Below are 15100 nucleotides of genomic sequence, written 5' to 3'. Positions count from 1 at the left end.
TCAAAACTAATCTGAATATTTGTCTTGGTGGTGGGGGATGTTATTATACCCAGCATATTACATTAATTTTCACATTGGGAGACCGTAACCTCACATGGAAAAGTAAACATTTAAGCATTGCGCTAAAATATTTGCTTGGAGGGTTTTATTTCTTTCGAAACTATAAACGTTCATGTTTGAATTATAATATTTCTCATGTAATTTTGATGAATTTTCTTTGCAATTTTGCTGCCGTCTTACCTCTGCTTTAGTTCTAGTATTGCTACACTTTAATATCCTTCTACAATCTTTAACAGGGGCAAAACTGCTAATGAGAGTGACGTGCCTGGATTCAAACTCCAGTCATGTAATAAAGTCCAGAAGGTAATCCTTAAATTATGTAACATTGTAAACTTTGATATGTGGTATTAAATGTTAATGCTTTCCTGGTAGCACCTTCATCAATGCAGCACTCCCTCGATATTGTATTGAAGTGTTGACAGAAATTATGTGCTCAAATCCATGATGATGTCTGAATGCATTACCTTCTAACTCAGTGGTGTGAGCGTTATTGCCTGAGCAAAACTGACACTTGAATACACACTAGATAGTTATAAACTAAATAGATGCGCTTTTAATAGCACAGATCTATTGCTCATTACTGAGGAAGCACATTCAAATCATATCGCTTAGTAAATACAATTAAACACCATTATTACAAAGTTAGCAACAGTGAAGTTGCACTTGTTAAGGTCTTTAATATTTAGAAACGCTGTCTGAAGCAGCAAAGAAGATTTGCAATGGCTCTTTTACTGGTTCTACTGTACAGCCAGTTGATAGGAAAATTTTCTCTACAAAAGCATTTTTAAAGCTGTAACGTTAAGGGAGTTGTTCCTTTTTTTAAATTACTTTATCTGAGTTACAAAGCCAGGGCTTAGAGTGTGGACACAGGCGAACCCCTAATCCAGCTCCTTGCCTGCTCCAAAAACCAATTCAAATTGAATCAAATTCATGGTCCCCACAAAGGAGACATACCAGGTCTGAGCCAAAAGGCTCAATCTACGCTCAATCTTAGCCAAAAGGCCGAGAAGCGATAAGGGAGTTGTTCCTTGACAAGTCCACAGACCTCAGCTAACCCAGACATAAAGCTCTAATCGTCTTTTGGATCACTATTGGACAATATAAATTTTCTGACATGAGTATATCATGATTAGCAAAGAATTGTCTTTCGCTTAGATTATCTATTTATTGTTTGTTTTCTTTTCACCTTTGTGTGAAGGCGGATCCTTGCTAGGTGTCTGTCAATATCTCGACCATTGTCTTGACTGACTCGACTAACTTGGGCAGACTAGGGATCCAAGACCAGGGCCTGTCTCAATTTAAATGTCTGTGACTTACTTGTCTTAGTAATAACTTGCTTTTGTTATGAGAAATTTGAGGGTCTGTGATATCATATGGCATAGAGTCGTAGGAAATAAGGTTTCCCCAAATGATGGGGTATTTTTTACCTTCGGCCACAAAGAGACCTGGTAGTGTGCAGGATATCCCAGTATGTAATGGAGATTTAACTTCACAGGCTGTGTCTTTTGTAATTGACAGGTTTCCCAGGTGTCAGGCTGATTGACAGGCTTGGCTTCCAGCCAGGCAGCAAACGCTCCATAGGAGGCTAAAAGACCAATTAGATCTGATCCCTGATTCAGGGAGGGGATTGGGGGTGGTGACAGTGATCTTATGGAGACATTCGATTCTTGACCTTAGGTGGTGGAATGGGGGCTTCAATGGTCTAGAGATGAAAGGAAGCACTCCTGTTCTTCCTGACCCACCGGCAGTGCTATAGTCCTTTTGCTCAGGTTGTCCTCATTTTGCTGAAACTGCCAGGTTTCTTGAGAAATCTGGCCAACCGCAGAAAATATTGAAACTTCTAACCTTATTAATAGATTTAAAATGCCTACCTGGGAGCAGGTTGGCTGCCTGCCTTTTGTCTCATCTGACTAAAATCCAGAAGCACTGATTGACACTGGTTTCCTGGCACTCTTCCTTTTTCATTTGCCAATTAACCCCTGGTCACCCGACCCACCTACTCGCCCATGTTAAAATTCACCCTGATGACGCAGTAAGGTTCTGCAGAGCAGAGGTCAAGCCCTGTTGATGAGAAGGAAGAGGGTTGGAAAGTAGTGTGTCATTTTCCTGAGCTTTTCTGAAGCGGGCTGATCTAATACCGTCTATTTTATGCCACAACCTAAGAAACATCTTTACCCTCACTTTTTATGTTCGGTCAAATCTTCAGAGTACTTCAAACATCTGTGTTTATTATCTTGTATTTTCAGAAACTTCAAGTGAAAAGTGAAAGCTCTGCCCACATAACCTTTCCCAGAAAGGTCCTCCGAGCATTCAACCCAAATGTTTACAGAAATATTGAGTATGAGGTTTGGCAGAAATCGGAACAAGGTGAGTGTCTTACATTATTTGCAACCTTGTGATTCTGAGTTAGCTATTTCACACATTGCTGCTGTCAAATATTTATATTTAAATTGTACTTTGCAGCACAGCAGAAGAGAGATTATTCTATTGCTGCTGGAATGCAATACACTGTTGGGGACAAATGTAAGGTAAGAATTTGTGCATAATGCTTGATTTTTGATACTTTTAAATTTCAATTAAAATTCTGGTGATGTATTCTTTGTGTGCAAACCTTGCTGTTTGTTCGTGACATTTTTGGAAGAGCCAAGGAAGAGGATTGGGACTGAAAAAGCAGAAGACAAGGGAGGATGATCAGGGATAGGAGGCTGGGCTGAAGTCTGAAACTCAACCCACAAAATGCCCGGCTTGCAGCAGAAAAGGTTCAAGCTATAGGCCTGAAAAAGTTGTAGGAGGGTGTGGAGATGAGACTGCAGTCCCAAAACATACTTGGAGGAGGATGGGGTTACATGCAAGATTATGGTCCAGGCCTGAAATATTCCGAACAAAGGTCAAAGATCAGGCAGAAGTCTAGGAATTTGCTCAACAGGGGTAAAGGGTAGGAAATTGTAGGGTTTTCACCATGGCCTAGAAAGGGATGCATGCTAGGCCCTCAGTGCTCACAGCTGGAGGGCGGTGGAATATCCCAGAGTGAGTTTGTAGATATGCATGTTGTAGGAGGGTGGTGGTTGCAGAATAATATTGATTAGTAAGAATGCTTACAACACCAGGTTAAAGTCCAAGAGGTTTGTTTGGAATCACTAGCTTTCGGAGCGCAGCTCCTTCATCATCCTTGTAAGTGGATATGGTGGCGTAGTGGTAATGTCACTGGACTAATCATAAATCCATACAGTGCCGAAGGAGGCCATTCGGCCCATCGTGTCTGCACTGACCCTCCGAAAGAGCACCCTACCCAAGCCCATTCCCCCACCCTATCCCTGTAACCGCACTTAACCATTGGACACTAAGGGGCAATTTAGCTTGGTCAATCCACCCAACCTCCACATCTTTGGACAGTGGGAGAGAACTCTGGAGCACCCGGAGGAATACCATGCTTACACGGGGAGAATGTGCCAACTCCACACAGACAGTCATCCAAGGTCAGAATTGAACCTGGGTTCCTGGTGCTGTGAGGCAGCAGTGCCAACCAGACCAATATCCAGATGACACTGGTTCAAATCCCACATGCCAGGTGAAATTTAAATTCAATTAATAAATTGAAAGTTAGTTTGTTTCATGGCATGATTACCATCATCAAATGTCTTTAAAACCCAGCTGTTTCAGTAAGTTCCTCCAGGGAAGGAAATCTCTTTTTATCTCCTCTCTCGGCGACTCCTCGTTTACGTGTATGATTATCAGCTTAGGAAACTCTGTTACTGGTCATGGGTTCTGCATGGCTGATGTGCCCGATCCTAGAACCACATCTTCGACCGCACACTTGTCAGGTGTTTCCAGGAGGTGGGATTGGACTCTAGATTGCTTGGATTCCTTTCTCGGGCTCCTTTTCTGTCCTCCTCTTGTCATCGGGCATTCTCGAAGAATTGTGTCCCTTCAGTCAGCAGGTTTCTCCAAGTAGGTCTCTTCTGAGCAAGGGTCTCCCAGGCGTTGATGTTGATGTTGCAAGTCCTGATATAAGCCCTCAGAGTGTCTTTGAAGCATTTCCTTTCGCCTCCTCTTGTTTGGAAGCCTTCCTTGAGTTGGGCAAAGAAGATTTGTTTTGCCAGTTGGGACTCTGACACCCTAAGCACATGGCCGGCATGTGGAGCTGGTTTTGGATGGTCATGGCCTTGATGCTGTTGCTATTGGCTCCTTCAAAGGACACCGATGTTAGTACGCCTATCCTCCCAGCTGATGTGGAGAATCCATGTCAGACATTGTTGATGGTACCACTCCACAGCCTTAAGGTGGCGTCTGTTCGTAGTCCAAGGTTGGGAGCAAATACGCAACCCTGCTTGACTCCAGTCTTTGTCTCAAAGTTTTCAGTTTTATTTCCGTCAGTGAGGACTGTTGTTGACATCTTGTTATAGAGGAGGCAGAGGATGTTGATTAATTTCTCCGGACTGCCAGCTTTTGACGGAATTTTCCATAGCACTTCCCCATTGATGAAGGCCAAACCGAATGGTTGATGTTGCTCTTGGCCATTCTCACCGTGTTTGCGTGGGTCTCACCCCCACAACCCAGAAGATGTGCTGGCTAGGTGGATTGGCCACTCTAAATTGCCACTTAATCGAAAAAATTAAATAATTAGGTATTCTAAATTCACATTTTAAAAAAAAGATGTTGCTCCTGGCATTTCCCTTAAAATTGCCGAGCAGTGACAATTATGTCCGCTGTTCACGGTTTGGTCGGAAGGATTTTGTCAGAGATTGGGAGAAGGCGGCTAGCAAGGATCTTACCGGCAATGGAGAGTAGGGAGATACGTTGGCAGTTCCCACAGTTCACTTCATTTCCTTTCTTGAAGATGGTGGTGATGACGCTTCTCTGTCCCGTATTTTTACCTTTTCATCCAAGTTTGTAAATTTCTGCTGGGATCCCCTCTACTCCTGCGGATTTTCCATTCTTTATGTGTTTAATGGCGGCTTTGACTTCATCCATGCTTGGTGTTAGTCCAAAATCATCATTGATGGGGAGTTGGGGGATTTCCTCAAATGCGTCCCCATCAATGATTGTATCATGGTTTCAGAGTTATTTGCAGTTTTCTCTCCATCGAAGGCTGATGTTTTCTCTGTCTTTCAAAAGAGTTCCGTCCTTACTCCGCACTGGTTTGAGGCCAAGGGTATTGGGTCCATATATTGCCTTGCTGCCACTTCAGAAGCCCCGAGTGACATGCTCGCCAGCGAGAAGTTGCAGCTCCTTAGCTTTCCCAGTCCACCATTGGTCCTTGATTTCCCTAGTTCTTCTTTGTACCTCCTCCTTGGCTAATTGATGAGCTCAGTTGTTTTGCCAGGCTTTCCCCTTCTTGTCGATGGGGTCTTGGATGGTGTGCTCATTCTTGTCTAACCAGTCATTGTGTTTCCTGGTCTTGTCGCCAATGGTTTATTGACAGCTCATGGTGATGCCTTTTTTCAGCTCTTTCCAGTTTTCCTCCACTCCGAGAGTGGAAAGACGATGGGTAGTGGTAATATCACTGGACTAATGGCCCAGGCCAATGACGTATGTTCAAATCCCACCGAGGCAGCTGGTGACATTTATATTCAGTTAATTCAGCCTTGGATATTCCCGCACACCGCCCACACCTATCCTCTACCCTCTCAAAAAACCTACTCACCCTCATCCTTCCCAACATCATATGTGCCCTATGTCTGACTTTAAACTAGATGAGGCTTAACCTCCACACAATGAGAACGCATTCACCCTCCGCAGGGCCTCTGCCCACGTCTTGACCCCCACCTAACCTCCCAGCTCCTCCTACCACTTGCGCTTTATGTCCCCCACTAGGGTCCCCTCCTGATCTGTCAACTCCTTGTGGACATCGGACATCTTCCCCTCCCCTATCTCGATCCTCAACATCACTTTGTGTTGCAAACCCAGGGGCGGCAGCCCAGGAAAGGACGACACCACTCTCTTTACAAAATTCCGACCTGTAAGTACCTAAAACCGTTCCCCCTGGGCAACGTGTACTCTTCTTCCAGGTCCTCCAACCTCTCGAATTAGCCCCCTATGAACCGATCACCAAATTGCTCAATCCCTGCTTGTCGCCAACTGCGAAACCTCTTCTCCAAGCCCTCCCGGCACAGACCTATGGTTGTCGCAGATTGGTGCCCACACTGGGGTTCCCAGATGCTACCTTCATGGCTCCCATAACCTCAGGGCCGACACCACCACAGGGATCATGGAGTACCTGGCCAGTGGGAACGGCAGAAGCGCTGACAACAAAGCGCTCAAACACGTTCCCCTACACGATGACACCTCCATCCGACCCCATGCCGACTCCATTCCCCATTTCCTAACCATTGCGATATTCGCCGCCCAGTTGTACATCATGTTTGGGAGTGACAGGGTCCCTCGCTCCAGAAAAACCCTCCTAACCCCCAGGGTCTTCTCCGCCCACACAAACCCAGAAACCCAGCGTTAACGTTCTTAAAAAAACAAACTTCGGGACGAAAATTGGGAGGTTCTGAAACGAACATAAACCTTGGCAGCACTGCCATTTTTACTGCCTGAACACGCCATGGCAATAATAGTGGCAGCACATTCCACCTCTTAAAATCCACTTTCATCTGCTCCACCAGCCGAGCCAGGTGCAACTTGTGCAACTGCTCCTTGGTCATGTGTGCTAGTGAGGAAATGCTTTGGCTGATTTCGCAATCCAACTCTTGGCCTGTAACATTGCAGGTCGCAGTGAGGAACATATCAGCCATGACTGAAAGGCGGAGCAGTTCGATGGGCCAAATAGCCTAATTCTGCTCCTATATGTTACGAACTTATGAACCCCAAGCTACGTGAATACCCAAGAATCGAAAGCTCGCCCCACCACCCTGAACGGCAGTTCCTCTCGCCTCTTCTTCACAGCTCCAGGGTCCCAGGTTCGATTCCAGCATGGGTCATGGTCTGTGTGGAGTCTGCACATCCTCCCCGTGTGTGCGTGGGTTTCCTCCGGGTGCTCCGGTTTCCTCCCACAGTCCAAAGATGTGCAGGTTGGGTGGATTGGCCATGATAAATTGCCCTTAGATTATCATAGAATTTTGGACACTATGATTAAACTAGGACAAAAGTTCGGCACAACATCGTGGGCCGAAGGGCCTGTTCTGTGCTGTATTTCTCGATATTCTATGTTCTTCTCCTGTCCTCTAGTCACAATCTGGAACAGCTCGCTCGTTCCCATATTCAACTTGTACCCCGAAAATCAGCCGAATCTCCATGATGTCGTTGATAGTGCCCAACGGGTCTGAAATATGTAACAACAGGTCGTCCGCATACAATGAGACCCTGTGCTTGGCATTCCCCCCCCCCCCCCCCCCCCCCCTGCACAGAATTTACGGTGCAGAAGGAGGCCATTCGGCCCATCGAGTCTGCATCAGCCCTTGGAAAGAGCACCCTACGTAAGCCCACACCCCGACCCTAAATCCGTAACCCCATCCTACCGAGGCACCCATGCCTCATCCCCCGATGCATCCCAAAATACTCCACACTCATTGGGTTCGACCGCACACTTGCGACCGGCAAGTAGGGTGCAGCAGCCAGACTCAGTCCACAAACCCCTGTCCGAAACCAAATCGTCCAAACACCTCCAGCAGATACTCCCAATCCATCCGGTCAAACGTCTTCTCTGCGTCCATCACCACTATGACCTCCACCTCCTGCCCCTCCTCTGGAGACATCATAATTACTTTCACCGTCAACTGCCTCCCCATGTGATCCTCACCAATCATCCCCGGATGCAGTCCTCCACTCGTGCGGCCACCAGCTTGCCGTCTATATTCAGTCACGATATCAGGCGGTACGACCCGCACTGCTGCAGATCCTTATCATTTTTTAATACTGGGGAGATGGAAGCTTGCGACAATGTAGGGGAAGTGAATTCCCCCTTGAGTGCCTCCCACAGTGTGGCGGCCGTCACCTCCCTCGTGTCGTTTAGTTCCACGTACCCCCGAATGGCAACAATCACCCGCTTGCACACCACCTCATCCAGTAACAAAACCTCCACTTCGGGTGCTGCCCTCCCCATGTGCAAATCCGTCTAGTGCAGCACATGGTCCGAGACCACAATTGCTGAATACCCCGAGTTGACCACCCCTACCAATAACGTCTCGCCTAACACAAAAAATCTAATCCAGGAGTACACCCGGTGCACGTGGCAGAAGTATGAAAATTCCTTCACCCTCGGCCTCCCAAACCCCACGGGTTCCCCCCTCCCCCCAAAGAATCGGCCACAATGTTCCCCACCTCAAATGCTACCCACTTATTCATCAACACCGCCACCCACCTCATCGTCATTTCCTGTCCCGAATGGAACACCTGCCCCACCCATCCTTTCCTCAACCTCATCTGGTCCCTTCAAGTGCGTCTCCTGCAAAAAGGCCATGTCTGCCTTCACACTCAAGTGTACGAACACACGTGTCCACTTGACCGGCCTATTCAGTCCCTCACATTCCAAGAGACCAGCCTGGTTGGGCGGATCTCCGCCCTCTCCCCTGCCGTATCCCTTCCTGGGCCAGCCCACGGCCCGTGTCACGCCTACCCTCCGGGCCCAACCACGGATGGCCACCGTCATCAATCCTTTTCCAACTGCACCTCTCCCTCGTCAGCAAACCCCACGCGGTGCCTCCTGGCAACCCCTTACTTCTCTCCTATTAACCAGCCCATCCAACTAGCATGGTGGCCCCTGCCCAAGGCCTCCAACCTCCTTATCTGCCCAGCTCCCCCCTCCTAACCGTACACCTCTAAAGAATAACAAAATGTGCACTCACCCTTGATGTTCCCCCATGAAAAACCTGCCCTCCAAAAAAAAACCCAGCATCAAAAACCTTTAAAAACAAACTCCTCCAAGGTTCAATGTCCTCACCCTCCACCCAGTCCATTGTCCCTCATAAACTCCATCGCCTCCTCTAGCATGCCAAAATAGTACCCGCTTCTGAAAAGTCACCCACAGGCGGGCTGGGTACAATACTCTGAACTTCACTCCTTTTTCAAGAGGGCAGCCTTGACCTGGTTAAACTCGGCCCTCCTCTTCACCAGTTCTCCTCCCACATCGGTACACCTGCGATTCGCTCCCTTCCCAGGTGCATTTCCTGGTTTCCCTCGCCCATCAGAGATTCGTCTCCTGGTCCAGAAAGCGGTGCAACCTCACCACCATCGCCCTCGGCGACTCGCCCGCCTGCGGCCTCCTCATCAGCGGCCTGTGCACTCGGTCTACCTCCAGGGGCCGATCAAAGGCCCCCTCCTCCATCAGCTTCTCCAGCATCTTAGCCACGTACCTGCTGGCCTCCGCACCTTCAATGCCTTTGGGCAGCCACGATCCTAAGATTTTGTCTTCTGAAGTGATTCTCCAGACCCTCTATCTTCTCCTTCAGCTGCTTTTGAGTCTCCTGCATCACCCCTATCTCAGCTGCCAATGAGGCGAGCTGTGTCTCTGCTCCCCATAGCCTCATCCACTTTCTGGAACGCCTGGCCCTGGGACTCCAACCTCTGCTCCACACTCTTGATTCCTGACTTAATCAGCTCCGCCACCTTGGCCAGGTCTTCCAGGACCTCTTTATTCTGCTGGCAAAAACTTTCCACTGAGGAATTCTATTAACAGCTCTGTTGACCACTGGGCAGGCAGAGCAGCCCGCTTGCCCTCTGCCACCTTATCCTGTGACGCACCACAAAGACTGTCCTGCACCAGCAGCTCTTTCGTTCTTGCCCTCTTCCAAGTCTGTGGATCCATCTACCAACCACACCAGAGGGATAAAACCTTCCCAAGCACTCCTGCACCTCTTGCATTCAAATCTTCGCCTTTCGAGTGGGGAAAAGACCGAAAAAAATCCGCCTTGAGCGAGAACCACCAAATGTGCGACCGCTCACTTCATGCCCGCCATCGGAAGTCCAGTTGGTTTTGTTTAAAAGCTGATAATCTTGAAATGCCCATTTACAGTACTTTGTGTCAGTGTAAAAGGTACAGTGTGGGATGTTTCAATCCATATTTAATTTTTACTTTCAAACTATTCATTTTCTTATGGCTTTCTGCCAGGCAAAGCAGAAAATATGTTCATTTTCTGGTAGTTATGGTGCATGGGTCTGAGCCATGTCCGTCTTTTTGTAGGATACATGGAACATTGTTTTTCCAGTCCTACTCGGAACCCTGTCCTCGCCTTTTTTTCTGATACATTGATGACTACGTTGGTACCATTTCCTGCTCTTGATTTGAACTGAAAAATTTCATCAACTTTGCTTCCAATTTCAACCCTTCTCTTGCCTTCCCACAATTTATCTCTGACTCTTCCTTCCCTTGATTTCTTTGTCTCCGATTCTGGATAGGCTATCAACCAATATTCACTGTAAGACGCCTGCAGCTACCTCTACTACACTTCCTCACATCCAACTCCCTATAAGGATTCTCCTCCAATTCCAATTCTCTGGGTTTTCCTGTTTCTATATCGCGTCTATCCTGATGCAATCTAATCTGGTGCTTCCAGTATGTCTTCCTCTTTCTTTTAACTGAAGATTTCTTCCCCTTTCTGATTCCCCTCATGGCTGTTGACATAGCCCTCGACTATGGCTGTTCTACCCTCTCCCATAAGACCATAAGACCATAAGACATAGGAGCGGAAGTAAGGCCATTCGTCCCATCGAGTCCACTCCACCATTCAATCATGGTTGATTTCCACTCCATTTACCCGCTCTCTCCCCATAGCCCTTAATTCCTCGAGAAATCAAGAATTTATCAATTTCTGTCTTAAAGACACTCAACGTCCCGGCCTCCACCGCCCTCTGTGGCAATGAATTCCACAGACCTACCACTCTCTGGCTGAAGAAATTTCTCCTCATCTCTGTTCTAAAGTGACTCCCTTTTATTCTAAGGCTATGCCCCCGCGTCCTAGTCTCCCCTGCTAATGGAAACAACTTCCCTACGTCCATCCTATCCAAGCCATTCATTATCTTGTAAGTTTCTATTAGATCTCCCCTCAACCTCCTAAACTCCCCTTCCCCTTCCTCCTAGGATCACGATAGGTTTTGTAGAATCATAGGATTTGCAGTGCAGAAGGAGGCCATTCAGCCCATCAAGTCTGCACCAGCTCTTGGAAAGAACACCTACTTAAACCTATGCCTCCACTTGATCCCCGTAATCCAGTAACCCCACCTAACCTTTTGGACACTAAGGGTCAATTTTATCATGGCCAATCCACCTAGCCTGCACTTTTTTGGACTATGGGAGGAAACTGGAACATCTGGAGGAAACCTACGCAGACACGGGGAGAAAGTGCAAACTCCACACAGTCACCCAAGGCTGGAATTGAACCTGGGTCCCTGGAGCTGAGGCAGCAGTGCTAACCACTGTGTCACCCTGTGTTGCACGTTTTACTATGGGCGTAAAACGCGTTTATTGGAGTGTATTAACACGCCTCCGAGTTCGACGTGTGCTTAACACTACTAGGCTCTGTTCTATGTAATTATTCAGCTCTGGAGTCGCCAGTTGCCGTATAGGCAACGTCACAAGTATTCCAAGGTCAAGTTCAAAGTAATAAAGACGATACACCGATTAGTAAAGTTCAAACGATCAATATTTATTATACAGTTATAATAAATACTCATGCACACACTAAGAGACTAAGCTATAACTAAACTTAAGCAAACAGAATACTTATCTAACAGGAACAGGCAAGGTCAGAGAACGAGGCCTTCGTCCTGGTCTGGCACTGCAGCCTTCAGCAAGCGTTCTGGTACTTGGGAGTCTAGTGGGCTTGGATCGCGTAGCGAGCGTTGAACTTACGGTTTCGGCGGCTGGTGCTCAACGGCTGGAGTCAGGATGCAAGATGTCAGTCAGAGCCGGAGCACGGGTTTAACAGACCGGGGCTCTGTGGGGGATTTGCTTTTATACCCCTCTCTAATGTCCTTGCCCCCTTCTAGGCGGGCTCTACCTTTCGGTACCGATTGGAACGTTTCCAAACGGCTACCTTCGAAATCCTCCAATGCGGGGCTTTCCTCGATGTTGGGGGGGGTGGTTTCGATATTTGTTACTCTGGTGCCATCCTGTCTACTCCACCAATTAACTGCTACATTGAGATGGAAATGTTGCCATTGTTTGTGTCTGGATCTGGGCTGCCTCATCAGGATGTTAAGCGCTTTGCCATTAACACCTTTGGCTGGAGATCTGCACCTGGCCAGAAACTGGTTTGCTGTTTGCAAAATGCTAATTAGTTGAGAGCAGGCTGTCTGTTCTTACTAAACAGGCTTTCCCTGCTGCCTTCCATTTTAGTTTGGCTCAGTGTCCATTTTGCGTGGCCAGCATGGCTACATTCCCTCCTTGTGATCCTCACAATCATACTATTGTGAAGGATCACCTATGTACTTTGCCTTCCTTGTGTTCTGACCTCTTGCCAGTTCCTGTTCTACTCTGTTCCTAACTATGGGAAGAAGAAAAAAAAATTTTAACTAACATCTCTACTTGGCCCTATGTCAAAGGGACATGCATTACTACAACTGGGAACCTCTACCTATCACTATTAACCTTAACCTTAACTTAAACATTTAATCACTCTAAAATCTTAACCATTCACACCACAACATCACACTTCCCAACTCGGCAGTCGAGTATGGAACAATATAATACATGGCTGAATTTTTATTTACAGAGTGTTGTAATCAGTGAGGGGTTGAGGGGTTTGGTGGAATCCGAAGATGGGGGATTGAACTCTATAGATGGGTGAGGTGCTGGAACGAGAGGCTCTCCTCTTCCATTTCCTCAACCTGAGGGTCTGCACTAGGATGATGAGGATCGCGATCACCAACAGTGATTCGATTATGTAGGACATGGAGTACCACGTCATGAATTTAGTACACCAGGTCTGAACCTCGCTGATCAGAGCTGAGCACTGGGGGTTTGCTGTAATGGAAACATTTACGGTGGGGGTTGTGGGGGAAACGTGTCTTGTTTCCACACATATACATATGACATTAAACAGTAATAAGTGGGCTTCCATCATTTTGCTGTTCTTCCTCTTTCTCTTCCTTCTTCCTCCGGTATTGACAATCCTGGCTTCGACCTCTGTCTCGTCCTTTGAAACCTTTGGGATCAAGCACAGTATCTGTCAATACACAGTTTAAGACCTTTACTTGTTAGTGCATCTGTCTTTCAAATCCCAATTGACCCTTTAAAATGACTGGCTAAGTCACACCCTGTGACTCCCCTCATTTTTTTTTCAAAAAGCGAATTTAAAGACCAGCATACACCTAACAATCCTTCCTTCTGCGAGCCGTCTCGCAGGCTTTGCTGATTTACCATCCGAATGTTTCCGGATGTAAATAGCATGTGGGATGGCGGCCGAAGGGCTACCTAACCTAAAATGAAAACAAACTTGGAAATAAACATCCGAATGAGTTGCGTATGGGCCGCTACGGGTACGAGTTGGATGGAATCCCCGGGTAGGGCGTGCTGTGCCATACCCGAGCTTGGCTGACCAAGGGTTGGTTCTCAGACAGGGCGGGTCCTCAGTGCCGTTTGTCCACTGCCTGAGTAACCTGGAAAGAACGGGTACGAATGTGTTGACCATGACTTGCAGCCTCTATTTCGCCGAATAGAGGGGCACCTAAAAAACCAAGGGAGCCAAGATGCTCCAACTGAGGACATCACTGAAGTTCTCAGAGATATCTGCAGACAAGCTATTTGGCGTGTGGCCTTACAACTTTGGAAAAGATCTCCAATCAAACCGAAGTTCTCAAAAGTTTCGGCAGACAAACTAACGTGTATGTGAGGTGGCCACAATCTTTTCAGCTGAAAAGAAGATGTCCATCCTCCAACTGAACATTTACATTGCAGTGTTCATGAAAGCCTACTTGTGACAGTAAAAGATTATTATTATTTGGTTTCTGATTCAACTATTTAAAAAAAAAACAAATGCAAATTAAAACTGCCTGTACGGAGACTTCCGGTTGCGGCTATGCGGAGCTAAGTCGCAAGTTCGGCAGCTCCCGCTAGGAACGGACTTTTGGGCTCTTTTTAGGGCACCCAGCAGTACTGTTTCGACGTTTCCCGACGTGGGAAGGAGTCAGCAACATTTCCCCAGCAGTGTATGGCCTGGACCAGGAGTGAGGCGAGTAGAAAAGTGGTAGCAAAGCCAAAGCAGGTGCGAGGGAAGAAGCACAAGATGGCGGCGGGCGGAGACCAGGCGGCATGGATGTAGTGGGCGCAGGAGCAGCAGGAGGCTCTTCAGCGCTGCTTCAGGGAGCTTAAAGCGGAGCTGCAGGAGCCGATGAAGGCTTCAATTTATAAGGTGCTGGAGACCCAGACGGCCCAGGGGGTGGCGATCCGAGAGGTCCGACAAAAGGTCTCCGAAAACGAGGACGAGATCTTAGGCCTCGTGGTGAAGGTGGAGGCACTCCACAAAAAATGGCAGGAGAGGTTCGAGGAGATGGAGAACCGTTCGAGGCGGAAAAATCTGCGGATCCTTCCGGAGGGGCTGGAGGGGTCGGACATGGGGGCCTACGTGGTCACCATGCTAAATTCGCTGATGGGAGCTGGGTCCTTTCAGGGGCCCCTGGAGCTGGAGGGGGCCCACAGAGTGTTGGCGAGAAGGCCCAAGCCTAATGAGCCGCCGCGGGCGGTGCTGGTGCAGTTCCACCGGTTTACTGACCAGGAGTGTGTGCTCAAGTGGGCCAAGAAGGAGCGGAGCAGCAGGTGGGAGAACGCGGAGGTACGGATCTACCAGGACTGGAGTGCGGAGGTGGCAAAGAAGAGGGCCGGGTACAACCGGACGAAGGCGGTGCTACACAGAAAGGGAGTGAAGTTCGGCATGCTGCAGCCGGCGCGTCTGTGGGTCACCTACAAGAATCGACACTTTTACTTTGAGTCCCCGGAGGAGGCGTGGGCCTTCGTACAGGCCGAAAAATTGGACTCAAACTGAGGGTTGGGTACGAGGGTTTGCATGTAGCTGTGTTACATTTTGAGGGGGGGGGGGTTCTCTGTTTAGTGTTGGTTCTTTGTTGCTTTTGGGGTGGGTGGGGCACTGTTTTTGCTTAGGCGGTC

At 47.9% G+C, this 15100-nt stretch overlaps 1 protein-coding gene across 1 annotated transcript in view; it reads left to right on the top strand.

The window, feature by feature from the left end:
- Positions 1-15100, top strand: part of otud4 (OTU deubiquitinase 4) — a 138855-nt gene that overhangs the window by 53276 nt on the left and 70479 nt on the right. The window contains exons 9-11 of the mRNA XM_038792974.1: positions 297-363; positions 2307-2427; positions 2524-2588. Of these exons, the coding sequence (XP_038648902.1) occupies positions 297-363; positions 2307-2427; positions 2524-2588 (253 nt within the window). The remainder of the gene's footprint in view (positions 1-296; positions 364-2306; positions 2428-2523; positions 2589-15100) is intronic.

The sequence above is a fragment of the Scyliorhinus canicula genome, chromosome 3 (genome assembly GCF_902713615.1).
Source record: "Scyliorhinus canicula chromosome 3, sScyCan1.1, whole genome shotgun sequence".
Lineage (NCBI taxonomy): Eukaryota > Metazoa > Chordata > Chondrichthyes > Carcharhiniformes > Scyliorhinidae > Scyliorhinus > Scyliorhinus canicula.
The sequence above is the reverse complement of the archived record's forward strand: the minus strand, read 5'-3'. Positions and strand labels throughout refer to the sequence as shown.